General features: G+C 45.7%; 1 protein-coding gene across 2 annotated transcripts in view; it reads right to left on the bottom strand.

The window, feature by feature from the left end:
* Nucleotides 1-21406, bottom strand: part of B4GALT4 (beta-1,4-galactosyltransferase 4) — a 44339-nt gene extending 22933 nt beyond the window's left edge. The window contains exons 1-5 of one of the 2 annotated variants that reach the window (XM_055126564.1): nt 21286-21406; nt 19264-19352; nt 7482-7869; nt 4529-4761; nt 1095-1282 (exon numbers count right to left, since the gene is read on the bottom strand). In XM_055126564.1, the coding sequence (XP_054982539.1) occupies nt 1095-1282; nt 4529-4761; nt 7482-7731 (671 nt within the window). In that variant the 5' untranslated portion in view covers nt 7732-7869; nt 19264-19352; nt 21286-21406. The remainder of the gene's footprint in view (nt 1-1094; nt 1283-4528; nt 4762-7481; nt 7870-19263; nt 19353-21285) is intronic. The other variant, XM_055126565.1, reaches the window with a different exon arrangement.
* Nucleotides 21407-27750: the final 6344 nt, after the last annotated feature.

The following is a 27750-nucleotide window of genomic DNA, read 5'->3' as shown; positions in this document are numbered from 1 at the left end:
AGAAGGAGAATGATTTATTTCTCTTAACATGAACTTTTTTTTTGTAACTGAGGTTACAAACTGGATTGGCGGGTCTAGGGGAAGGTGGGATCTAGTGACAGTGGTGAAAGGATTGTGCTATTTTGGTGGTGATGTATAAACATTGTATGTCTACAACATACAATGGCGTTAATGTTAATAAACAATAACAAACACGATAATTGCATTTATGTTTATTAATATTAGTATAGTTAGCAATATTAATGTACAGAATTAATACTAAAAAATTAAACAGCCAAAAGTTAGGTATGTGGGAGACACACACACAAACCACCTCCAGCTCAACTATAGAAGCTCAAAGCCTCAGCCCCTCTCAAGAGCCTGGCAAGCTACCGAGGATATCCCACCCATACGGCAGAGCCTGGCAAGCTACCCATGACGTATTTGATATGCCAAAAACAGTAACAACAACATGCTCTTCATTTTCCTGGAGCGAGCAGATGCCATTGAGCTACACTAGCACATGACAGGAACAAATGGAGATGTTACTGGTGCCCACTCCAGCAATCGATGAGCAACGGGATGACAGTGATACAGTGATTAATACTAACATTAATGTTAGTACATATTAATACTTTTGCAAGCTACGTTACCTTATTAATAATAATAAAAAACAAAATGACAGTTCCAGGCACTTCTCACAAGGGCCAAAGGTGGGAAAAATATTTGTCCTGGGTATCCTGACTCCTGAGCCGATTGCTGGGGCCATATGCCCCTTGCCCGCTCCACACCCCAATCTCCTCCATCAGAACACTGAGAACTCTAAACAGGTGTCAGCCTCACAACACAAGCCTGAAGGGTGCCCTGAGACCCCTCAGGCAGCTCTGTGGGCCTCCTAAGGTCAAAAGACAGGAGCAGACAGAGCTGTGTGGAACCTTGCGAAGGTCACTGAGTAGGGGCTGGAGGTGCGGCTGGGAATCTCCTGCCTGGTCTCTCTCTTCCCTCTCCTGCTCTTTTTTTTACCTGTGTCATCTGCTGCCAAGGATGCTGGGAGACACTGGGAGCCCTTAGCTTGGAGGAGTGGGGTCAGGCTACCACCAGCACACCTGTCTTACCGGTACCCGGTGCTGTTCCTGCCGACCACCAGGTGCTTGGGCTGTTTCTCGCACTTGTAAAGATTCAAGTCATTCTCAGGCACCAGGTCAACATCGTGGAATATGAAGCAGTCCCAGTTCTCATCCTTGAGAGCTTCTAGATATCCCACATTCAAGAGTTTGGCTCGATTGAACATTTTACTTCCGGCCTGTCGAGATAGAAATTACAACTCAGGAAGCTCCCGACACCAACAAGGCTTGGCACAGTTCAGAAACAGCAGCTGGCCAAGTTCTCACGCCACTCCAGGACAATGGGGGTGACAAGATCTCTGACACAGTGATGGCTTTTCTCACATGTTTCATACCTGCTGATTACCTAATATTTAAAAAAAAATAAAAAGCCTTTGTTGATTACCTAATATTTAAAAAAAATAATAATAAAAAGCCTTTGGGGGCTGGAGCGATAGATACTACAGCGGGGAGGGCATTTACCTTGCACGCGGCCAACCTGGGTTTGATTTTCAGCATCCCATATGGTCCCCTGAGCACTGCCAGGAGTAATTCCTGAGTACAGAGCCAGTAGCAACCCCTGAGCATTTGGGTTGCTGGGTGTGACCCAAAAAAAGAAAAAAAATAGGCCTTTTAGTAAGAGCTGTTACTCAATGGTTACAGGGTTTAATTTTGCAAGAAGAAAAAGTTCTAGAGACTTGCTTCACAATAATATACTGAACTCTAATAAATTGCGCCTTTAAAATAATTAAGTTATGAGCTAGCGAGACAGTATGAAGGGTAAGGTGCTCTGCCTTGCACACAAGTAACATCAGTTCAGTCTCTGGCACCACATAGAGTGATCCCTGAGCACTGAGTCAGGAGTAAGCTCTGAACACAGCCAGGTATAAGCCCAAAATCAAAAACATCATATACACCCATACAACATACACATATAATTTTATAATATCAATTTTATTTACAATAAAAATACTGATAAAAATCACGCCTTCGGCCCAGATGAGATCCGGAGCAGCCGCGCACCACACGGCCCCTCTGCTCCTTAAAGACTATGATCCGGGAGGGCTACCAACCCATTTTGGCACCCAGAGACTTATAGAAATGCATCTAGACTGTAAACTGAACTAAAACAACAGAAAAGCAAAACCACGCGGCCACTACTGCGGCCGCGCAAGCTCCTATAATCTTCATTCTCAGCAATGGAAAACAAACTATCAAATGATGCCTTTTCAGCAGGTTTTATTGTTGGGGTAAAATTCCAAATAGTAATAGCCAGTTATCTGTTGAATTGAATGTATCCAAAATATAGAGAGAATAAAGTGAAGATCATTGACCACTCAGGTGCAGGGGGGGAGGGGGGTATATTGGGGTTCTTGGTGGGGGAACAGGGGCACTGGTGAAGGGATGGGAATTTGATCATTATATGACTGAGACTTAAACCATAAAGCTTTGTAACTTTTGTCACGGTGATTCAATAAAATAAAATTTAAAAAACACTGATAAAAATTATGCCTCATTCCATATAAAACTACAAAATCTCAGCTTGAGGGGATAGCTCAAATATTATGCATGCTTTGCATACTGGAGGTTCACTCTTAGTCCACTGCACCACATGATCATCCAAGTACCACCAGGGGTAACCCCGGAGTGTGGTAAAACAAAACTGTATTACCATTCTTTATTAGTGAGATGCGGGCTCCCAAGCGTGCTTAGAAGACTCCAGAGGGCTGGAGCGATAGCACAGCAGGGAGGGTGTTTGCCTTGCACATGGCCAACCCAGGTTTGATCCCTGGCATCCCAGATGATCCCCCAGAACCGCCAGGAGTAAGTCCTGAGTGCAGAGCCAGGAGTAACCCCTGAGCATCGCTGGGTGTGACCCAAAAAGAAAAAAAAGAGAAAGAGACTCCAGAGCCCTAAGATCATACCTGGTAGTGATCATGATCATTTCATTCCAGGGTTCAAACTCAAATCCCAGCACACAAAAGCATACACCCTTGACTGCTGAGCTGTCTGCCTGGCTCCTTGCAACATCTTTCTTATACACTGATAGTTCCAATTAGCATCACTCATCACTGTTAACTCTGTCTTATCCAATCCAAGAAACAGAGTTGCCAGAAAGGATTGAGAAACCTATAAACACAGACGACTGCCAATATTCCTAAGCTACTTAACAGTTTTCTGGAATCACTACAAGAGAATCCTGTTTTATAAGACTGAGTGGTAGAAGCTAATCCTCACAATGACAGGAAAGGACCTTTGTCACTGGTTAAGAAACACAATACAAGAGGGCTGGAGTGATAGCACAGCGGGTAGGGCATTTTCCTTGCACATGGCTGACCTGGGTTCGATTCCCAGCATCCTATATGGTCCTCTGAGCACCACCAGTAGTAATTCCTGAGTGAAAAGCCAGGAGTAACCCCTGTGCATCGCCGGGTGTGACCCAAAAAGAAAAAAAAAAGAAACACAATACACACCCACCCACCCACACACAAACACACATATACAATTTGACAGTACGACCAAAGAGGTTGTGTTACTACATTTTTCTTGGCAGTCTGAATCAAATTCCTTAAGAATAAATACCATTTTGATAGAACAGTTTCTCATAACAAAAACACAAGGAGTTGTCGAAAGTTATCATAGTACTTTCCTGAAAAAGAGGAAGAAAAGGCAGACACTTTCTGCTCATAAAATCTGATACTCTGGGGGCTGCTGCCCTGAGTAAGTACGCAGAATGACTAACAGTATTAAAGAGTCCAGGACAGAAGGTGTTTGCTGTATGCGCTGACCCCCAGTTCCATCCCCCACACTGCAAAAGGTCCCTTGAGCACCTCAGGACTCACTCCCAGGCAGAGATAAGAACAGACTCTAAGCACCAACAAGTATGGCCCCAAAGCCCTCAGAAATTATTATAAGCCCAAAGTTAAAAAAAAATGGAGCCTTTTAAAAATAGGCATCGGGGCTGGAGCGATAGCACAGGAGGTAGGGTGTTTGCCTTGCACAAGGCCAACCCAGGTTCAATTCCCAGCATCCCATATGGTCCCCTGAGTACCACCAGGAGTAATTTCTGAATAAAGAGCCAGGAGTTACCCCTGAGCATCGCCAGGTGTGACCAAAAAAGGGAAAAAAATAGGCATAAATCTTTTAAAAGTGGGCAATTCTGACATTTCACTTGTCATATATAGCAAATACAGAGGGAAGCCATATACCTCTCAAAAGAAAAGCTTTTAGCAGTTGTTGGCCAACAAGAAAAATAAAACAGGCTCTCTACAAGCTTCACTGAAGAGCCTGTAAAAGCTCCCAGAACTTAGCCCCCTAAGTTCGCAGCTGAGGTAAGTATCTTTTACTCTCTTCAAGCGGAAAGGAGGAGAGTTCTGCTGCTTTGACCCAAGATAAAGCAGAAGAAAGTCCCTGAGTGCAGTTCTGGAGCAGAGCCTGGCCCGTACCTGGTGGATGACATAAATGCCATACTCCAGCTGCTGCCTCTGCAGGAAGGGATGAAGGTGCTCGAGCAGGTACATGAGGTGCCTCTCTCGGTTGCGGTGTGGAATGACGATGGCTACCCGCTGGGCAGCCTTACACTCTTCCGGGTGGTACCGGCCTCCATGCACTTGGGGGTTTTCTGCCTGCACGTCCTCCAAAGTGAGATTAGGTTTGAAAATGAGCTTGCTCTGGCCTCCTGCAACAGAAACAGGAAGCAAGAATCACTTGGGGGACTAAGCAAATGCTGAAGGGTCAGAGGTGGACCAAGAACATGTCACCACTCTGTGTGTGTCAGCTGTTGCTGTCGTCTCTGCAAAGCCTTACTTCAACTATCGCCACAGGTTCACAAGACTCAGGTTATTGCCTCCAAAAGCAAGTAACAGATGTATCTGAACATACCCTAGTAGCTGCATAAGCCAAGTCTGGCTCTGCGGCTCATTTGTGAGTGGAGATGAGTTCTAGTGAGGATCAGGGCTAGCTTGAGCAATCTGCTCAATCTTCTTTTCCTTTCCAAAGTTCAGAGAAAAAGTAAGTGTGGTCTTCCAGAAATCAAGTACCTGCAAGGCTGGACGCATAGTCTAGTGGGCAGGCTGCTTGCCTTGCACACAGCCGATCGGGACCAACCCCCAGCACCCCATATGGTCTCCCAAGACTGCCAGGAAATGATCCCTGAATACAGATGGGTGCGGCCCCCCAAAACAAGCTTAATAAAAATCAGTAACATGGATGAAGAGACAGTCGGAGCTGCCTTACATGAAGCCAAGCCTGGTTCGATCACATGACCACATGTTCACCCAAGCCAGGCGTAGCCTCTAAGCAATGCCAGGATGTATGGCATATCCCAACACCACCTCACACCCAAACAAGAACATTACAAAACATCAAGCTCTTTGACAGGACCCACAGGCCTCTGGGGACTATCCTAGTTCTGACAAGCAGAAACCTATAAGACTTCCCAACACCATCAGGTATACATGCCACTGCCAGAATAAGTTCCTGGGGCTGGCGAGCTAGCACAGTGGGTAACCAGGGCTCGATTGACAGTACCCCATATGGTTCCCAGGTCCTGCCAAGGGTGATCCCTTGAGCTTAGACCCAGGAGTAACTTCTGAGCAGAGCTGGAAATGGCCCCCAAACAAAATAAACTAACAAACAAAAAGAATGGGCTCCTGTGCATTTCAGAAAGAACCCACAAAAAGCACTTTGCTCAGTGTGGCTGTATGATGCCCAGACAGATGAAGGCCAAGGGTCATCCCTGGTAACTCCCATGCAAAGCTCACCCCTACCTCTTTAACAGAAATGAACAGGAATACAGACTGGAAAGAGGTGGCAGAAATCTGCCTGGGGACCTGAGCTTTTCTGAAACACCAAATGAACTTTTATAGCTCAGGGCTATAAAAGTGTGAGATGCTGGAACCTACACTCCAAGAAAGACCACCTCAGGCCCTTCCTTGGCTCCAGTCAGCAGGCTCACTCCCTGTGTCCAGACGTAACCAAGCCTCCGCTGCTTCAACAAGCTGAGAGCTCACAAGGCTGCCTGAAGGTATGAGAAAAGGAGCCTTTCCTCAGTGGATGAGACAGAGCCATAATAGCAGGGCCCTAATTAATAATGCTGTGAAATTGGTGCGGGGGTGGAAGGGAGTTCTAGAAAAGTTTACGGCTGCCACAGGACAGAGATGCTGGAATATGAGAACCTCCCTCTGCAGCCTGGATAAAAACAAACCTCACTTAACTCACGTGTCTCTGCTCCCAGGCCCTGACTGAACTTCCTGTGACAGTTCTGTCATCAGCGGGTCCCCTTGCTCCCTTTCACTGGCATTTGCTTTTGAGCACCTCAGTGGCTCTTCCACCTCTCCATCTGGCTTCCCTCAATCCTTTCTTCTTCCTCCTGAGGTGCCCAGTGGCCATCTTCATCACTACTACCTACACACCCTATGAATCCAGCGGCCCATCAATTTTTATAAATGCATTAACTGTTTAACACATGTTGGGAGGAATGTGGACAGAGGGTTGATGGTCAGATCTGCATTTCAGTAATAATTCTCACTTCTGTCTTGACTTGTGAACAGGGTGAGCAGAACCATTTCCATCCACCATCAGGAAAAAAAAGCACTGATTTCATCATGACTCCATGGAGAAGCGAAAGAACCATCCGAATGGAAGACAAGTCTGTGACTGAATTTCAGAAAGGGTCTGTGGAGGCAGGAGGGGAGAGCTGTTTGCTCTGGAGAGTGTGTGGACAATTTGGCCACATCTAGAAATTCTTGGGGCTCCCCCCAGATTTGTGCTTGGGGGTCACTCCCAGGGTCACTGGGAGACCATGCAGTGCTGCAGATTGAACCAGGTATGGCAACAGGCAGTGCCTCTGTACTAGCTCACCGGCCCTTGATTTTAAAACGTTAGAGTCAAAGTAGTGATTGAAAGAACCAAGAGAATTTTTGAGGAACTAGGAAGATTCCATGGGGCTGAGAAGGTGGGAAGTTGAACCACACTGGCTATGCTCAAGACTTACTTCAGGTATGGCGTTTGCCTTGCACGTGGCCAACCCACGTTTGATTCCCAGCATCTCATATGGTCCCCTGAGCACTACCAGGAGTAATTCTCGAGTACAGAGCCAGGAGTAACCCTTGTGCATCGCCGGGTGTGACCCCAAAAGCAAAAACAAACAAAAAAACGTACTTCTGGCTCTCACTCAATGATCATTTCTGGTGGGGCTCAGGAGGTCATACGTGGTGCCGGTGACTGATCCTGGGTCAGCTGCATACAAGCCAAGCACCTTTCCCACTATGCTCTCTCTCTCAAGCCTCAAGACTCTTTGTACTACTGGATTAAGTATGTTTCTATACATGTTACATTTAAATCCAAAGTTTACAGAATACTGGAGAAAAGCCGAAAAGCACTTACTTAGGTACTTACTTAGGTAGGGAGATTGAGATGGGCAGCTGCTGAGGTCTGCTTTCCTCGGAGATGTTTCATTGGTCAGAGTTTCTTCCTTCCCCCAAACTAAGACCTTGTTGAAATTCGCCATGAAACCCGCTTTAGGAATCTCCTGGATAGCACCCACAAAGTAATTACTGGTGGCCCAACCAACCACGGAGAGACATAAGGTAAAGAGTAACAGTAATCGGTATTTGTAAGAAAGCAGGAAAGTCATTTTGAAGCCCATGTCTCTCCTTAGGTGAACCCAATCTCTCCACCACGCCACAGGCCGGATGCTGCGAGTCAAACTTGCTCCATCTGATGACAGGCTTGATGACAACCGATGCAGCAGTGCCTCAGTGCTTGCTCCTGGTGCCAGCCAGTTCTAAAAGGCAATCACAAAGACATTCTGTTTCAAATGGGAATCCAATCCTGAAGGATTCTCCCAAACTCAGACTGAAAAGCTGGCCTCAGTGGATCCTGACTAACCATTAATGGGAATTCTCCAATTACAGTTTCAAGACCAGAAACACGGAGAATTTTAGAGGAAGGAGATTCCCACCACCAGCACACAGCACAGAGCTTCTCTCTGGGTTATCACCCAGGCTGTGTGTCTGGGGATCCAAGAAGAAAATCTATTTTCAGATACAGCATGGGAGAAGGTAAGGAGAGGCACCTCACGCTTTATTGTTCTGAGCTGATCACAGCCTTAAATACAGTCCCACTGGCCTCACCCTCAGTTCCCACCCTGCACTGGGACCAACCTAGCAGTGCTGGACCTCTAGGGCCATGCCAGGGATGGGGGCGTGGATGGTCTGTCAGGAGACATGTGTTGCCTAACCACTGTACTACCTCCAGTCCCTTTTCTGCCCCCCTTCTTGCTATTCTGATGACCAGAAGTCACACATACATGGCTCTGGAGCACACACATGCTCTTTGGGGGTCACTCTTCTTTCATAGAGCTCGTGCACATTTTTGGTTGCAGTGCTCATGGCGGATGGGGTGTACACTTGGTTATTATAAGCTTCGTAGTGGTGCCAGGGATCCCAGAGAGCAAGCCACCAGCAGCACACTTGGTGCATGTAGGACAGTGAGGGGGTCACACTCAGTCTTGTGCTTGCTTGCCTGCTAGGGAGGCATTTTGCCTCCAACTATCAGTGTCCCCCAGAGTGCATCTTTTGATCCAAAGAGGGAAAAAACAGAGAAGGTAAAAGCTCTTCTCCTCTGCAAGAGCCACAAAAACGTGCTCCTCAAAAACAGGGGTGAAGTATCTGGGATTCACAATGGCATGGGACTAATTTACATACAAGACTAGTTTATATACCAATACACAGGCATGTTCATTTTTTGAAGTGTAGCCAAGCTATACACTTTCTGCTTCGGTACTTTTTAGCATAGTTTTAATTTAACTAATCAACAGAACTACGGCACAATGCTTAACACTGGAGATCTGGACTGGTTAGGGAAACTTTGGTACATCTACACAAGGGAATACTATGCAGCTCTCAGGAAAGATGAAGTCATGAAATTGGCTTGTAAGTGGATGGTCATGAAGAGTATCATACTAAGTGAAATGAGTCAGAAAGAAAGGGACAGGGGCTGGAGCGATAGCACAGCCGGTAGGGCGTTTGCCTTGCACGCGGCTGACCCGGGTTCAATTCCCAGCATCCCATATGGTCCCCTGAGCACCGCCAGGGATAATTCCTGAGTGCACAGGTAGGAGTAACCCCTGTGCAATGCCAGGTGTGACAAAGAAAGAAAGAAAGAAAGAAAGAAAGAAAGAAAGAAAGAAAGAAAGAAAGAAAGAAAGAAAGAAAGAAAGAAAGAAAGAAGAAGGAAGGAAGGAAGGAAGGAAGGAAGGAAGGAAGGAAGGAAGGAAGGAAGGAAGGAAGGAAGGAAGGAAGGAAGGACATAGAAAGACTGCACTCATTTGTGGAATATAAAATAACATAATATGAGACTAATACCCAAGGACAATAGCGACAAGGGCCAGGAATATTACTCCATAGTTGGAAGCCTGCCTCATGAGCTAGAGGAGAAGGCAGCTGGAATAGAGAAGGGATCACTAAGTCAATGATGGTTGGGTGGATCATTCAGGATGGAGGATATGTCCTGAAAGTAGATAAAGGACCAAACATGATAGCCTCTCAGTATCAATATTGCAAACCATAATGCCCCAAAGTAGAGAGAGAATGGGGAAAATTGTCAGCCATAGAGGCAGCGGGAGGGTTGGGATGGGGTGGGGAGGAGATACTGGGGATATTAGTGGTGGAAAATGTGCACTGGTGGAGGGATGGGTGTTTGATCATTGTATGACTGAATCTCAAACATGAAATTTTTTTAACCATCTCATGGTGATTCAATAAAAAGACTGGAGGTCTGTCAACAATTCCATTCCTGAGCATCTATCCCAAGAACATTCATCCACCAGAATATAAGCACACCAGGGCCAGAGAATATATACACAGAAAGTAGGAAGCTTGCCTTTCATGTGGCTGACCTGGTTAGAGCCCCAGCATCCCATATGTGCCCCGAGCACTGCCAGAAGTGATTCCTGAGAGCAAACCCAGGAGTAACCCCCAAGCATCACCAAGTATGGCCCCAAAACAAAACCAAACACAAGAATATGTGCAGCCTATGTCCATTACAGCATCATTTACAATGATGTTAAGAAATGAGGACTGGATGGGGCTAGAGCAATAGCACAGTGGGTAGGGCGTTTGCCTTGCACACAGCCGACCCGGGTTCGATTCCCAGCATCCCATATGGTCCCCTGAGCACCGCCAGGGGTGATTCCTGAGTGCAGAGCCAGGAGTAACCCCTGTGCATCACCAGGTGTGACCCAAAAAGCAAAAAAAAAAAAAAAAAAAAAGAAATGAGGACTGGAGAACTAGGACAGGGCAAAGGCATTGCCTTGCATGTAGTCAACCCAAGTTTAAACCCCAGCATCTCATTTGGTCCTGCAAGCACTGCCAGGTGCGACCCTGAGAACAAAGCCAGGAGTAAACCCTGAGCACTATCAGGTGTGGCTCCCGCAGCCTCCTCCCCCCAAAAAAACTGGAAGAGTTGAAATGCCCAACAACAGACAAATGGATAAAAAAAATGGTGGTATATACAAAACAAAACACTACTAAGCTATGAGAAAAAGATAAAATCTTGGGGCTGGAGCAATAGCACAGTGGGTAGGGCATTTGCCTTGCACGCAGCTGACCGGGTTTGATTTCCAGCATCCCATGTGGTCCCCTGAGCACCATCAGGAGTAATTCCTGATGTAGAGCCAGGAGAAACCCCTGTGCATTACCGGGTGTGACCCCCAAAAAAATAGAAAAGAAAAGAAAAAGATGAAATCTTTCAGTTCACTGCAACTTGGATGGGATTGGAGGGTGACAGTTGAGTCAGAAGGAAAAAAATAAATCCTGAATGGACTCACTCATACATGGAGTCTAAAGAAGCAATGAAAGGGATTATATGGGGCTGGAGTGATAGCACAGTGGATAGGGCATTTGCCTTGCACACGGTCAACCCAGGTTTGATTCCTAGCATACCATATTGTCCCCCAAGCACCGCCAGGAATAATTACTGAGTGCATAAGCCAGGAGTAACTCCTGTGCATTACCGGGTGTGACCCAAAAGGCAAAAAATTTTAAAAGGGATTATATAATAGCCAATAAAATCGAACCACAAGGCAGTCAAACAGAATGGCGAACTGACCTGGAAGAGGTCGGGGATGAAAGGGAATATGGAACCATGTTGAAAGATTACTGACGCTCCAGTAATGGAAGTGAAGTAGCATTGCAAGTATAAAACAACATGGGAACCATGCACAGCCTCAAACTGACAGAATGTAAACCAAAATGAGTTCTGTACCTAGTGATAAAATGGAAACACATATGAAAAAGATATTCACTAACAAAGTTAAAGTCATAAAACAAACTGTGTATGATTACCCTAAAGGTTAAAGAAATAAGAAGATTCTAGAAATACATCTAAAAGCTAACAATAATTGTATTTGGAGGAAATGATTACTTAGAACTGTTTTTTCTTTTCAAATTTTTGTGATAAACTGTACTTTTACGATGAAAACAGAGCTTCTTCTTGTTGTTATTCAATGAGAGGTATAAACATGGGAGCGTTTCTTTTTCAAAGAGACTGGATAGACAGCATAGCAGGGAGGGTGCTTACCCTGCAAACAGCAGACCCAGATTCCACTCCCAGCACCCATATTGTCCCCCAGGCATTGCCAGAAGTGAGTCCTAAGCACTTCAGGGTAGATGCCCCCCAACCTCCACCAAAAAAAAGCAAAAAGATGACCTTAGCAACCCTCAAAACAGGCTTATAGTTACTGAAGGGTGGTATTCCCAAGGACTGGAGCGATAGCACAGCAGGTAGGGCATTTGCTTTGTACACGGCCAACCTGGGTTCCATCTCTCCGTCTTTCTCGGAGAGCCCAGCAAGCTCTGTACCGAGAGCCTGGCAGAGCCTGGCAAGCTACCCGTGGTGTACTCAATATGCCAAAAACAATAACAACAAATCTCACAATGGACACGTAACTGGTGCCCGCTCGAGCAAATTGATGAACAATGGGACAACAGTGCTACAGTATTCCCAAACCTTAGCTCTGTTAGTCTGAGAGGACCACAGAAAGCATATCCACCTGGACACAGTTACATACGGGGTTTGGTTCCAAGGTCTGCACCAGAAAAAACAGGTTTTGACTCAGGAATAAGTTTAACAGTGGCACTGTGTTTCGGTTTCCAGGAAGATACCAGGGAGCTGATGCTGAAAGCCTAATAGCAGCTAATAAGAGCAACTGATCTGTATGCTTATCTATGCCGTGCACCAGGGTGAAGCCACCTGAACTCACTTATGTAACTCTGATCTCACACTTAAAACAGTAATTCTGACCCTATTCATTTCACAGATGAGGAAAATTAAGGTTTAGTGAAATTAAGTAACAGGCCCGAGACCATACAGCTGGTTTTTGTTAGTTTTGTTTGAGGAGGGTGTTAGGCTACACCTGGCAACGCTCAGGTCTTACTCTTGGCTCTGTACTCAGGGATCACTCCTGGTGGGGCTCAGGGTGCCATATGTTCCTAATCGGCTCCATGGGTGGCAAGCACCTTCCCATTGTACCGCCTTTCCAACCCAGAACACGAGGTCGGCTCTAGAACCTGCCTTTCTACCATCAACTCCACATGGGGATGGCTCACTCTTCTGGGTGCCTGGGTGGCCTCAACACAAGCCCCGAAAAACTCCTGTTGGTGGCCTTCTCTGAGACTATCTGTACAAACGACTTCCCGGAGCTTTCAACTATTCTTTCCAGGTAACATTAAACAGATGACCAACCTCTTGTGGCATTCATCTAGGACAGGCAATGATTTTGATTAAAAACCTCGATCTTGGAAACAGAAGCCTGGGAAACACTGTTAGAGCTGCTAAAAGCAAGCGAGTTCCCTGACAGAAAGACTCACATAGCTGGAGACACTGTGACCACAGTCCTGCAGTGTTAAGAGGCAGAAAGCACACACTTCCCGTGCCCTTTCACACAGGAAGTGTGGTCTGAAGAGATTTAAAAACCTACCCAAGTAGTAATAAAGTGGGACTGACCAGAGAATAATATTTCTCAATATTTGTTGGAATATAAAAGCCTATGGACTTTGTCCAAAGGTAAGAAACATAATATACAAGGGGCCATTTCTAATGATTACTCCATAATTAGTGCTTTATTACTGATTCTGCTACTTGAAACCATCTGAGATCTAGTAAAAAAATAAAACAAAATGTATATATCTACATATACATCTATATATATGTGTATATATAGAGAGAGAGTCACTGTCACTGTCATCCCGTTGCTCATGGAGAGAGAGAGAGAGAGAATCAGTTCCCCTTTTTCTAAGCTTTTGTGTACAGAAAGCCATGTGAAGTGGCCTCAGTGTGATATTATCCTGGTTTCTTCTCCTTTTTTATTTTTGGAGATGAGGGGTGGAGTGGGGCAACAGTCAATGGTACTTGGAACTTACTCCTGACTTATCGTTTAGGAGCCACTCTTGGCCGTGTTTAGGGGACCGTACAGCATCAGACATCCAACCTGGGACTCCAACATGCAGAGCCTGAGCTGAGCCCTTCCCTCTCTCCCCCGCTCACCATGGTTCCTACCCAAGATGTGAAAGGTCTTTAATATCCCTCCCACTAATTCCCAACTGTCTTTCAAGGAGCTCCCTCCTGAACTTAATGATGTGAAGTACCAAAACACACCTCATATATTCCCGGGAATGTAACAGCTATCGACCAACAAATTTTACGCTTGAACTTTATCAAAATGCTTCCCAAGCCAATGATATCTCTAAAGCTACAGTATGAAGTACAGGGCTATAATATCTTCTATTTTTCTCTGTAATGTGCTGTTTTTCTTTCAGTGAACATATAATGCCTTTTTTTTTTTTTGCTTTTTTGGGTCAACCCAAAACCCGACGATGCAGAGGGGTTACTCCTGGCTCTGCACTCAGGAATTATCCCTGGCGGTGCTCACGGGACCATATGGGATGCTGGGAATCGAACCTGGGTCAGCCGCGTGCAAGGCAAATGCCCTACCTGCTGTGCTATTGCTCCAGCCCCCATATAATGCTTTTTTAAGGGCAGTCACACCCCACAGTGTTGGGAGTGAAGGGTGGAGGGGTTATTCCTAGTTCAGACTATTCCTAGCTGGGGGTGAGGGGTTGCTCCTGACAGTGCCCAGGGAACCATGAGGTACCAGGAACGGGGGTAAGCCACAGGCAAAGCCAGTACCTTGGCTCCTGTACTTGCTTCAGCCCATGCTCTTATAATTTTTTTAAACAAAGTTCTTTCTTTTGTTGTTTTGGCTTTTTTTTTTGGGGGGGGGGCGGATCACACCCAGCAATGCACAGGGGTTATTCCTGGCTTTGCACTCAGGAATTACCCCTGGAAGTGCTCAAGGGATCATATTGGATGCTGGGGATTGAAACTGGGTTGGCTGCATGCAAGGCAAACACCCTACCCACTGTGCTATTGCTCCAACTCCCAACAAAGTTCTTTTTGGGGCAGGTTACTCTAACTTGGTTTTTGGGTAAACATCATCAGATTGGACATATTTAAGTAATAATGAGAGATCCTGAATTCTCCTGAAAATAAATGTCTTGGGTTAAAATGATTGTACAGCAGGTATGGAACCTGCCTCACATGCAGCAGACCCCAGCAGACCCCATTCAATCCCTGGCATGAACCATGTATGTCCCCTCATCTAGCAACAGGAGTGACCCCTCTTGCACAGAGCCAAGATTAAGTCCTAAGAACAGCCAAGTGTGGCCCCGAAAACTATGAAGAAAGAAAAGAAGTTAATTTCTTTTTCAGTAAAATCAAAGCCATCTTAAATAAGGACTGGGGACTCCTCATGACTGTTGAGAAAAAAACATGAAAGAAGTTATTTTAGGGCAAGACTCACCACCCTTTCCCTTCCACTAGCCTACAATTAGTTCAAAATAATGTGGTTGTTATATAGATATGTGTACACACACACACACAGCCCTAATATTTTCAAGCATCCTGCTAAGCACCAAAGGGCTCTTCAGGGAGTTGAAGCGTAATCCTCACTCAGGACTTATTTCTATCCTTCCTGACATTTTAATCTTTACAGTTTATTTTCAAATATGCAAATTTCAACCCCCAAAATGGAGGAAAAAAATTAAGTAAGACTGGCAAAATATTGAGAGAAGTATTGATGTTAGGTGATGAGTAACTTTGGTTTTTCTTTTTTCCTCCACTTGCGTGTATTCTCAAAACTTTCCATTCAATTCCCATTTAATTTACATTAAAACAGCAAAGGAGATCAGGAGGATAAACTCAAGGGTTGAAGCTCATGCCTAACACATGTGCAAGGCCCTGTGTTTGATCCCCACACTGCATGCCCCCCCAAACACTACCATGTGAGGCCGACTAGGGCCACTTACTGGATCTAAAGAACATTAAACCATCTAGCCTGGTATCATCAGGTCTGTCCCCAGGGCCTCCTCAGCACATCTTGGGTGCCTTCCCTTCAAAACCAAACAAAAAATCCAGCTAGAAAGACTAAAAGGAAATCTGTGTGAACTCTAAGAAACACTGGTAAGAACCTGTATATCACACCATGGGGAGGGGGGGCGTGGAAGGACACAATACCAGGTGTCAGTCCATAAATATTTACCAAACACCCAAGGGAAAGAGACAAGAGCAAATAAAAACATTAAAAAACAGCATTCTAAAATCTCTTAAGGCATCGGTAATCCTGCAAAGCACCAGCCTTAGCGGACACAGCACAGCCCGAGCAGCTGGTGCAACTCCCCCCTCCTCCCTCCTGGGGCAGCACCAGTAGTAAAGCTGATATTTTGTTCCTCCCCTTACTTCTGCACAGCTCATGAATCATTGATCTACTGCAGGTAGAACAGCATCACTTACAAGCAATCCTGCCAAAAATGTGTAACTCCATGACAAGCCTAAGAAAATGTTAAACAAATCCACTTTATAAAGTAACAGTAATCTTCAAAATGGTCAAAGTTATAAAGAACATGAATCTCTGAGACTAGAGAAGATGCAGACAAACTGCAGAGCATAATCCTGTGCAGTATATTGGAACAGGAATAAAGGACATTAGCAAGAAAATGAGTGAAATACACAAAAAAAAAGACTGTGGTTTAGTAAACCACTTGGATCATTGAACCAGGGTCATGTAAGGGGCTAATTATTAAAGGAACTTGAATAAATTCTCTGCAGAGTTTTTTTTAATTTATTTTATTGAATCACCATGTGGAAAGTTACAAAGCTTTCAGGCTTATGTCTCAGTTATACAATGCTCGAACACCCATCCCTTCACCAGTGCACATATTCCACCACCAAAATCCCCAATATACCTCCCACCTCCCCACCCCACCACGTAGCTGATAAATTTCACTTCACTTTCTCTTTACCTTAATTACATTCCATATTTAAACACAAAACTCACTATTGTCGTTGGAGTTTCCCTCCCAAAAACAGCCCTGCTGACAAGGAAGCATTTGATAATTAGTTTTCCATTGCTGAGAATGAAGAGATATGAAGTTGCACGGCCGCTATTGTGGCCACGCGGTTTGGGAGTTCTGGATTTTAGTATTTTAGTAACTAAGTCAAGGGAGATTTATGTTAGAAATTGCATCGTTTCCCTTCCTGGGGCAGCATGGGGCTATGGCTTAGTTCACAGTCTAGAGACATTGCTGCAAGCAGTTGCTAGTACCAAAAGTAGTCTAGCTGGCCTCTGGATCATGGTCGATCAGCAGCAGAGTGGCAGCACAAACGTGTGGCCACCCGGGTCGCATCTCGGTGGAGAACGCACCGGTACGAGATCACCCGTGTGTCCCGCTGTTACAAGTTCATCCCTCTTTTTTTTTTCCTTCCCGAGCCACCAAGTTCGTACCTCCTTAATGGTTCTTATAAAATGGTGGACGCCACGACATTTTTCCCCGAAAAGGGAAAAAAAAACAAGAAAGGAAGACCTTTCTCTTCCTCGGCCAGCGTGGGGCTAAGGCTTTAGTTCACAGTCTAGAGACATTGCTTCTGCAGAGTTTTTATACCTTTTATAAAAATCTAGAATTAATTCAAAATTATTTTTAAAATATCAGATTTAATTCAATCAACATATACTCAAATTGAGTTATATTCAGAATAACTCAAATCAATATATTCAGTAATATTAACTTAATTCTCAAGGAGAGTTACATTTTCTGTATTCCTAATGCCTCAAATTGACCCGTGGGTTGTGCTTAGTTTGGTAAATAATATGAGGAATTACTAAAGGATCAATGTAGGTGGAAATGTTGCAAATAAAATTATTAGAAGGCAAATTAGAGGAGAAATGAAGTTTTAACACACTCTGATAAAGCTCAACAGTTGGTGCAAGGGTTATGGTGCTCATCTTGCATGCAGCTAACCCCGATTCAATCATCAGCATTGCCAGGAGTGATCCCTGAGGACCACCAATTGTGCCCACAAAACAAAACAAAATAAACTACTCCAGTGGCAGTAAAACAAAGTCTAGAGATAATTGCAGTTAATAAAAGTGTATAAATACTGGATTGGGGAGCTGGAGCGATAATACAGGGGGCAGGGTACTTGCCTCGCAGGCAGCCAACCCAGGTTCTATTCTCAGAGCACTGCCAGGAGTGATCTCTGCATACAGAGCCAGAAGTAAGCCTTGAACATTGCTAGGTATGGAAAAAATTAATAACACTGGATTGAAGAATAGACATCACATCTCTTTAATTTTATGGGGGGGGTTTTTTTTGCTTGTTTTGGGTCACACCCAGCAATGCACAGGGGTTACTCCTGGCTCTGCACTCAGGAATTACTCCTGGCAGTGCTCAGGGGACCATATGGCATGCTGGGAATCGAACCCAGGTCAGCCGCATACAAGGCAAATACCCTACCCACTGTGCTATCACTCCAGCCCCATCACTATCACTTTTTTTGGGGGGGTCACACCCAGCGATGCACAGAGTTTACTCCTGGCTCTGTACTCAGGAATTACTCCTGGCGGTGCTCAGGGGACCATATGGGATGCTGGGAATTGAACCCTGGCCGGCCGTGTGCAAGGCAAACGCCCAACCTATTGTGCTATTGCTCCAGCCCCCTCAGCACTATCACTTTTAACTTAAATTTTAGTTAAGTAATTTGCAGCTATTCATTTATTGAACATTTGAAAAAATACATTCTAAATAAGCCCCAAGAGCATGGTGTTAAATGGATGTTACAGTACTCATTTTGTTAAATATGTAAGTTGAGTCAAGAGAGTCTCTTGCTCGCGCCTGGCTGTCTTCCCAGGGGCCCCTCGGAGGGGATGGGCTCCAGCTTCCCTCCCCACCCCAAGCAGAGCTCCCGGCGGCCCCGAAGACCACCGGAACCTAGCTACAGCCATGCTGGAGGCTCCTCTCTACACATTCGGACAGGCCTCAGGCATGAAGGTACCGGCAGAGGAACCCAGGTTTGTGTAATCCCATCAACGGCCAACATCCAGAGAGAGACTTAAAATCAAGCTCTCAGAAGCGGTATCTTTAGCCTACTTCTCCCTCTGGGAGAAACTGGCAATCTTCTGAGAGTTTCCTGACCACATGGGACAGCCTTGCAAGCTTCCCATGGTGTATTCATATGCAAAATCCAGTAACAAGCTGGATCTCATTCCCCTGACCTGAAAAGCCCCCAGTGCAACATCATTAGGAGGGCCAAGTTGAGATAGACTTCCAAGATCTCAGGGAAAGGGCGAAGTGAGATATTACTGAGCCCGCCCGAGAAATCGGTGATTAACAGGATATTGTGATTGTGATTGATTGATCTCATTTTTTTCATAATAAATGCACCAACAAGCTCAAATCTCAAAGGAAAAACTCAAAAACTGTCCGTCATTTTCAGTATCAGAGAATCCCACAGTGTGATCATCATATTCTAGGCCCCACCACTCAGAGATTATTTCAAATTCCTAAATTGGGGCCAGGGAATCCATAACAGAAACTCAGAAGTTTGAGAAATCATCACTCATCAATGGCTTAAAACTTATAGAGAAAGAGGGATTGGAAACTACATCAGGTAGAGCCTTACACATGACTGGTTCGGGTTTGACCCCCAGCACCCTACAAGGTCCTCTGAGCCCTGTCAGCAATGATCCCTGAGTGCAAAGCCAAGAGTAAATTCTGAGTATTGCTTGATGTAGCAAGAAAAAAAAGTAATATTAATACATGGGAATAAATTCACCCCAACTTACTTTTGATGTTCCCACTTTGAATAAGAATCCTCAAGATCATCAAGGTTAGTTGGTCAAATACAAGATGATTCAATCATTTGCAAGCATCTCTGGGGAAAGTACACATTACTATTAGCAAAAAGGTAGCATAAAGTAGAGATGAAGGGGTTGAGAGATGAATCCATAGACCCAAGCCCCGTTCCATCCTTGGTACCAGACAGTCTTCCCCAACCTCCTAGCAATACCAGGAGCTACCCCCAGACAACAAAGGCCAAGAGGGAATATCCCCTGAACATCACTGGGCGTGTCCCCAAAACGAAAAATAAAAAATGGAGACACTTCTTATATTAAATAGCATATAAAATATAAAAACAGCTGGTTTTATTATCACACCCTTAGAGTATGTGGTTGGTGAAGCAGTTCAGTAATTCTTTTTAAGAGATGACTATAATTTGATCAAGTCTCTGATTTTCTCTCAAAAATGCACAGACAGATACAGAAAGTTTTAGAGAGACAACCTTGGTTTAGATTAGAAGAATTACAAAAAAGATCAATAGGGTCCATCAGCACATCACACTGTCCCCTCCCCAGTCACATTCCAGCACTTCAGTCCTGCCCTCTAACAGCCCTCCACCTCTCTTTTTGTTGTTACTGGGTTTCTTTTTTTTTTTTTTTAATTACCGTGAGATACATAGTTACAAAGTTGTTCCTGATTGGGTTTGAAGTGTCCAACACCCTGGCATTCACCAGTGTACATTTCCTACCACCAACAACATTTCCAGTTTCCCGCCTTCCAGCTCCCACCCTCAGCCTGCCTCTAGGACAAGCATCTCTCTTCTCTTCTTTCTCTTATCTCCTCTCCCCCTCTCTCTTCCCTGCCTTTTGGGCGTTATGGTTTGCAATACAGGTACTGAGAGGTGATCATGCTTGTTCTTCACCTCCTTTCAGCACTCAGCTCTTATCCAGAGTGATCATTTCCAACTATCTTTCTCATAGTCGGCCTCTCCTTAGAGGCCCAGTTTCTCACCCTGAACTTGACTTCTACCCCTTCCTTATAAAGATTGCCTTACTTTCTTGCAACCTCAGTATATTTCCTTCCTCCCTCCCTCCCTCCCTTCTTGTTTTTGTTCTAGGTCACACCAGCAATGCTCAGAGGTTACTCCTGGCTCTGCACTCAGGAATTACTCCTGGCAGTGCTCTTGGGCCTATATGGGATGCCATGGACTGAACCTGAACTGAAACAGCCGTGTATGTTTCTTCTTAACAAAAGTGGGGGGGAGGGGGGGAGGGGGGTCTATTAAGAAAATATTACAGGGAAAGATTTAAAAAACTGCAGTCTTTGTTCAGATCTCAAACGACCATCACCTCCCTCCTCCCAAACGTCTGGAAAGGCCTGCTTGTTCCTCCCGGCCGCCTCCACGTCCCCCATCCCGAATAAGCTGCCCAGCCGCGCGCCCACTCGCCCACTCGCCACGGATCACTGCCGGGGCGGCAGGGTCAGACGCCCAGCCCGAGGCCCTTTGCAGTTCAGTTCCTTGGGCCTCGGCTTCTGCTCCTCCGCTTGCCCCAGGCCGAGCACTGCCCGGTAAGGGGACCACACGAGTCCGCAGGCAGAGAGGTCAATTGGCACTGGCTGGGCAGAATCCGCCAGGTGTGTCTGGAGCTCTGGACCCCCAGGTGCCTGCACACCCCTCGGCCCGCAGGCCCAGGCTGGAATCAGCCGGCTCGGCAGCACCCGGCTCGAAGGGAAGAAAGCGGCTTCTGCACATTTCAGCTCCCGGACTAGGATGCTGCGGGCGGGCGAGGGGCGCGGGGGTGCGGGCGGCGCAGCCCCACAATCCTCACGCAGGCCCCCCGGGGGTTCCCCCCCACCCTGGGGCTCCCTCCCGACCCCCAGAATTCGCCTCGGCTCCCCCCACCCCCGCAAAGCGAGCAGCCCCGCGCGGCCCCGGGCTCGGGTGCAAGGCACAGTCCCCCGCAGGCCCCACGCGCGCCCACCCCGCGCCCCTCGCCGGCCGCACAGCGCCGGGCCGGGATACTCACCGCACCGCCGCCGACAGCGCGGCCCGACCAGCAGAAGAGGCGCCCGGCGCAGGCTCCGCCCGCCCGGGATGCGCTGCCCGCGGCGGCCCCGAGCTCCGCCCCCGACCCGGGACCCGCAGCGGGGACGTCTAGGAACTGAAAGGAGGAGTGCGCGCCCACCCCTTGGGTGTCTTTCAGAGCCTGGGGGCTGAGCCCTTTCCCAGCCCCGTCTTCAGAGCTTTGAGGAGCAGGCACTGCTCGGTTTCTACCAAGTAGGAAAGTGAGGCTTTCAATCCACTAACTGTAGCGTTCCCCCTACAGGTTTCAGCTTTCTCAATTCCAAACAGCCCATTTTTTGCAGAACTGTTGAGACTATTCACTAAATAAATTATGAGAAGTCTAATTATTGCTGAAAGACAATAGCAAACCGTCTATTTTTAATTAAAATTTTATTTTATTGAGTCACCGTGGATAGCGTTACAAAGCTGTCCATGATTTGTTTCAGTCATACACTGTTCCAACACCCATCCCTTCACCAGTATAATTCCCCAGCACCAGTGTCCCCAGGTTCCTCCCACCCATCCCACAAGCCACCCGCACCCCACCCTGCCTCTATGGCAGGCGCCTCTCGTCTCTCTCTTTCTCTCTCTCTCATTTTAGCACCATGGTTTGCAATACATAAATATCCCTTTACCTACTTTCAGCACTGAGTTCTTGTCCAGAGTGGTCATTTCCTACTAATGTCATAATGGACCCTCAACTACCTTAACTATGCTCCATCCCCACACCCTCTAGTAATTCCCAACCATTAACTAGTCCTCCTGGCCCATTTTCCCTGGCCTTGGGTATTAGTTTCATACGATTTTTTTTTTAACATCCCACAAATGAATGCAATCATTCTATATCTGTCCCTCTCCTTTTGATTCATTTCACTCTCCGCAGCAAGTTATCTTGATAGTCTAGGTGTGCATAAAAAAAGAAACATGTAGTGCTGGGTAATGGCTCGAGGGAATAACCCCAAGTCTATATGCAGGAAGCACTCCCGAGCACCAACCTGGGAGTAACCCTTGGGTACCACTGGTGTGGGGAAGGAAGGGAGTATAGGCAGGAAGGGAAGGAAAGGAATGGAATGAAAAGGAAGGAAGGGAAAACTAGATTGCAGTATCTTTAAAAAGTTTTAGATTTGGGACCCTGACTTATAGTACAGTGGGGAGGGCCTTGCTCGTGGCCCACCCAGGTTCCATCCCCGTCATCCCATATGGTCAGCTGGGCACCACCAGGAGTAACTCCTGAGTGCAGAGCCAGGAGTAAGCCCTGAGCAGCCCTGGGTGTACTCCATCGCCCCCCACTATAAACACTATAAAAAGTGTTTTTAGAGGCTGGAGCGATAGCACAGCGGGTAGGGCATTTGCCTTGCACGTGGCTGACCCGGGTTCAATTCCCAGCATCCCCTATGGTTCCCTGAGCAGTGCCAGGAGTAATTCCTAAGTGCAGAGCCAGGAGTAACCCCTGTGCGTTGCCAGGTGTGACCCAAAACACAAGCAAAAAAAATGTTTTTAATTAATTGGTTTTTGGTGTTTGAGATTTTTTTGTTTTTATGTTTGTTTATTCAGGCACTACTCCCAGCTCTGTGCTCAGGAGGACCCTGCAGTGCTGGGGCTAGAACCCACGTCTAAGGTGTGTGCTCAGCATCTCAGTGGCTATGCAGCTGTCTCTGTGGCCTGATGGACACACCACCGACCTAGGCTACGTCTTTGTCTTTTATTTGATGAGGCCCCGTGGGGCACCTAGAAAGGTGAAGTAGTTTGCATAATGGCAACTTGACTATTGCTCATCCCTGCTTGGCCCTGGTCCCCTGGGTCCTGTTTCTGACTTCATCTTGTGCCGCATGCCAAAGCAGACCATTTCAAGGGCTGAGTCATGACACCAGTGGGGCACTGAGACCAATCAGAGTGAATAAAGTGGTGGTGGTGTTTTTCCCTCACCTAGAATACGTTTATAAGAAAATGGCCAAATAGGGAGAACTTGTGTCTGCATTCTCACGATCAAAGCAAAATGCACATCAAAACTCACAGACTTGCCTGGAACCCTGAAGAACAGGGGGCCAATGAGCTCCTTGAGAGGGGTCAGAGGAATGCTGTCACCCAGAAAGAAACCCCATCAAGAGCCAGCGGCCACCATAGGGAAGAGATTTCTCAGGGGCACAATTTTGCTCTGAGGAACTTCATAGTGTTACGTGGATCATTCCGGACTCGACTCCAAACCTACAGTCCTACATTTAGAACACTGGCATGGAGGGGCTGGAGCGATAGCACAGCGGGTAGGGCGTTTGCCTTGCACGCGGCCGACCTGGGTTCTAATCCCAGCATCCCATATGGTCCCCTGAGCACAGGAGTAATTCCTGAGTGAGAAGCCAGGAGTAACCCCTGTGCATTGCCGGGTGTGACCCAAAAACCAAAAAAAAACACTGGCATGGAAAGCAAGAAACTGAGATATAAACAGAGTTCAGGAACTTAGAAGATAGCTCCATGGCTTAACGCAGTTTCCCTGCCAATACAAGGTGCAGAATTCACCTTGAATTCTGCCAGTACTCATCAAGCAGATCCTTGTCGCTCAGAAGATGGCTCATTAGATTAACCGTGCCAGGACAGTGTGGGCCTGAATTCCCAGGGCCATTGAGGTAAGAGATGATCTGACATCGCATTATCTAAATCCCAAGCAAGAAAAAGACAGTCACAAAAAAGCTAGAGAAATAATACAAAGGGATAATGTGTTTGCCTCGCATGTAGTGGACTGGGGTTCATATAGTCCTGTGATCACTGCCAGCAGTGATTCCTGAGTACAGAGCTGGGGAAAAGGCCTGAGCACAGCCAGGTGTGGGCCCCAACCACCCCAAAAGATAATTGGAGGGTAGTTAGAAAGATGAGGATGGACGGAGGGAACAGAGAGTAAAGAGTAATAAAAAGGTCTCTGCATAGGGTGATCAAGAGTTACTACTAATATTGAGGCTGGAGGGATAGCACAGCGGGTAGGGCGTTTACCTTGCACTCGGCCAACCCGGGTTCAATTCCCAGCATCCCATATGGTCCCCTGAGAAGTGCCAGGGGTAATTCCTGAGTGCATGAGCCAGGAATAACCCCTGTGCATCACCGGGTATGACCCAAAAAAGAAAAAAAAAAGAGTTACTACTAATATTCATAGAAAAAATTAACCTTAAGCATAATATTTAAATGTATATCATGACAACAAAAAATAGAAAATAATATCATTAACAAAGCACACAAAGGGAAAAGAAATGGAGAGAAAAATCTCAATGTGTCTCATCATTCACAAATTTTGGAGTGATAGTAGAGCAGTTAAGACACTTGCTTTGCATGTGTCCAACTTGGATATATCCAACAGCACATATGATACCCAGAGCACAGTCAAGAGTCATCCCTAAGCAAAAAGCCAGGAATAGTCCCTGAACACAGATGGATGTGGCCCAAAAACCAAAACCAGATAAACAACAATAATAAATTAGGTGAATAAAGTAGGTAAATGAGATAAGTCAAATAAAGTCTATAAATCAATGAATACTGAATAAAATAGAGAAATCAAGTAATTGTGGTGGGGAGGGCAAAGAGAAAGTACAAAGGCTAGGGCTCATGCTTTGCATATGCATGGTCCAAGGAACCACATTGTCCCCTCCCCCCAATCCACCATCACCTCCAGTATCACCAGGTGTGGCCCTGCTGATGCCTAGCATTGCCAGGGTGGCTTGGTGGTATCCTGGAGTCAGTACCGTATCCTTGGGCTCTAGCATCAACCTAATGAACCTATTGGTCCCCGGACCCCTAAGCATCACTTGGAAGACCCTCCTCAAGCAGAAGTATAAGCATAGTGTTTATAATTACAGTATTAGCCTTCCAGAGAATCAGAACCAAGCTATTCAAGGTTTGGGGATATGGTTCAAGGGGTAGAGTATTTGCCTTGCATGTATGAGGCCCTGGGTTGATCTCTAGCACCCTTGCATGTATGAGGCACATAGTTGATCTATGGCCCCCTAAGCACTGCTGGGAGTGGCTACTATTAAAATATTTTTAGGGGCTGGAGTGATAACACAGTGTATAGGGTGTTTGCCTTGCATGCGGCCGAACCCAGGTTTGAATCCCAGCATCCTATATGGTCCCCTGAGCACCGCCAGGAGTAATTCCTGAGTGCAGAGTCAGGAGTAACCCCAAAAAGCAAAACAAAACAAAAAAATAAAATAAATAAAATATTTTTTATTAAAAATAAAGCCCTTGGGTCTGAAAAGATAGTGTAGAGGGTAAGGCCGACCCAAACTCTATTCCTACCATCCCATATGCTTCCCCAAGCCCCACCAGGAGTGATCCCTGAGTGCAGAGCCAGCAGTAAACCTTGAGCATAGCCACATGTGACCAAAAACTTTTTTAAAATACAAACAAAAACTAAACCCTCTTGAAATAATTCTCTTTGGGTGGTAAGCTATGCAGGGGAGAGTGGCCTTTGAGGAATGATACAGGAAACTGTTTTCTTTTTCCATGTAATACTTTTTGTATTTTTTAACCAGATGCACAGATTACTTTTATAATACCTATTCCTTATACAATTTTATCATTTAGTTTTAGTTTTAGGTTTAAGACACATGAGGAAAATATAAGGTATCTATTTTTACAGTTTTATGGTCTGAACATTTATGTTTTCCAGATAAAGTGAAGCTTCTTGAGAGCCTGCCTCTCTGCACAGCATTACAATCCAAAGAAATATGAAACCACATCCAAAAATAACAGAAAGGAAATCTAAATCTTTACTGCAGTGTCATTAAAATATCAAAAGGGGATTCCATTCATAATGCATAGCAAGATATATTAAAATCTTCTTTCCCTGACTCTCTCAATATCTCACAGGATGTGGTATGCCAAATTCTTCTCCATCTCTTCAGATTTACAGGAAATACACAGGAACTGGGCCCGAGTCCCTACGCCACCTCCCTCCCTTCCCTTCTCTTCTAAAGCTCTATCTACTTAAATATAAATTAAGCTTCCCTGATTCCTGTTTCACTGTTTCATCCCTTCCCATTGGTTTCCTGATTTCTTTTCTTTCTTTCTTTTTTTCCTTCTTGGGTCACACCCAGCGGCAATGTACAGGGGTTACTCCTGGCTCTGCACTCAGGAATTATTCCTGACAGTGCTAGGGGGACCATATTGGATGCTGGGAATTGAACCCCAGTCAGCCGAGTGCAAGGCAAACGCTCTACCCACTGTGCTATTGCTCCAGCCCGTAGGAACCAGGTTTTGCTCCTCTTCGTATTTACTGTTGAGTTGTCATTTGGAATCACTTTTATGGAAAGAGTGGGAAGAAAAGGAAGGAAACAAATGTTCCCTGGTTTCCCGGGTAATCTACTATGGAGTAGGCACTACTCTATGGTGGTAATGGATATTTCTACCTTTTTTGGAGGGGAAGACACTTAGAGTTTACTTCTGACTTTGTGCTCAGGGGTCCCTCCAGAGGCATGCTGTCAGGGCTCAGTGTGGTGCCCGGCACTGTACCCCGGGAGATGCATGCAAGCGCTTTACCCACCGTTCTATCTCTCTGGCCCCAATCGGTAATTATAAATGAGACCAGAACAGAAGATATGGAGGAATACATCTGAAATGAATATATATTTTTTTATTGGGGGCCACACTTGGGGTACCTGGGGCCACTCCCAGCTGGGGATGCAACCTGGGAATTCCAATATGTGAAACATGTGCTTCAGCCCTTTGAGCAATCTCCAGAACCCTGAGAGGAATAATAGATTTTTAAAAAAAAAACTCTCCATGAGATGCTGTCCTTCCCAACTGTACAAGCACCCACATACTAAGATATTCTCAGACCCCAGCCACACATCCAGAAAGACACTTTACAAGGCCCCCGACACACACAAAGAAAAAAAAAAACACATTTTTTCTTTAAATGGTGAGACATGAAGAGAAAGATTAAAAACAATTGGTGGAAACTGCGTGTGCCTATGTCTATAATGCATCACATACAAAGATGCCCACTAGATGGCAAACCCACATCTCAAATGATTACTAGTATGCCCCTTCTGGAAGTTTGGGGCATTTTAATAACTCAAGTCAAAATTCTCTAAAGTCAAGATGTTAGTGTTTAAGGCGTATAGAAGTTAAATCTGACGCTGATGGTCTTAAAAAATAACTTCTAGGGATATCATCCAAACATAATTCCATGGTTTTTAGAACTTATTATCACTTATGTTCATACAAACAGAATGTTAAGCAGATATATGAAACTGCTTTGCTGATTTAATAATTCGTCTTAAAACTAATAATGGGACCCAAGCAAGTGAGAAGGCAAAGGTTTGAGATTTTTGTCTGTTGGCTGGTTTTAGGGTTACACCTGGTGGTGTTCAGAGGCTACTCCTGGACACTGTGCTCGGGGGGCATTCCCCCTGGTACTCAGGGGATGCCTGCCTGGATAGCA

This window comes from Sorex araneus, chromosome 2 (assembly GCF_027595985.1).
Source record: "Sorex araneus isolate mSorAra2 chromosome 2, mSorAra2.pri, whole genome shotgun sequence".
NCBI lineage: Eukaryota > Metazoa > Chordata > Mammalia > Eulipotyphla > Soricidae > Sorex > Sorex araneus.
The sequence above is the reverse complement of the archived record's forward strand: the minus strand, read 5'-3'. Positions and strand labels throughout refer to the sequence as shown.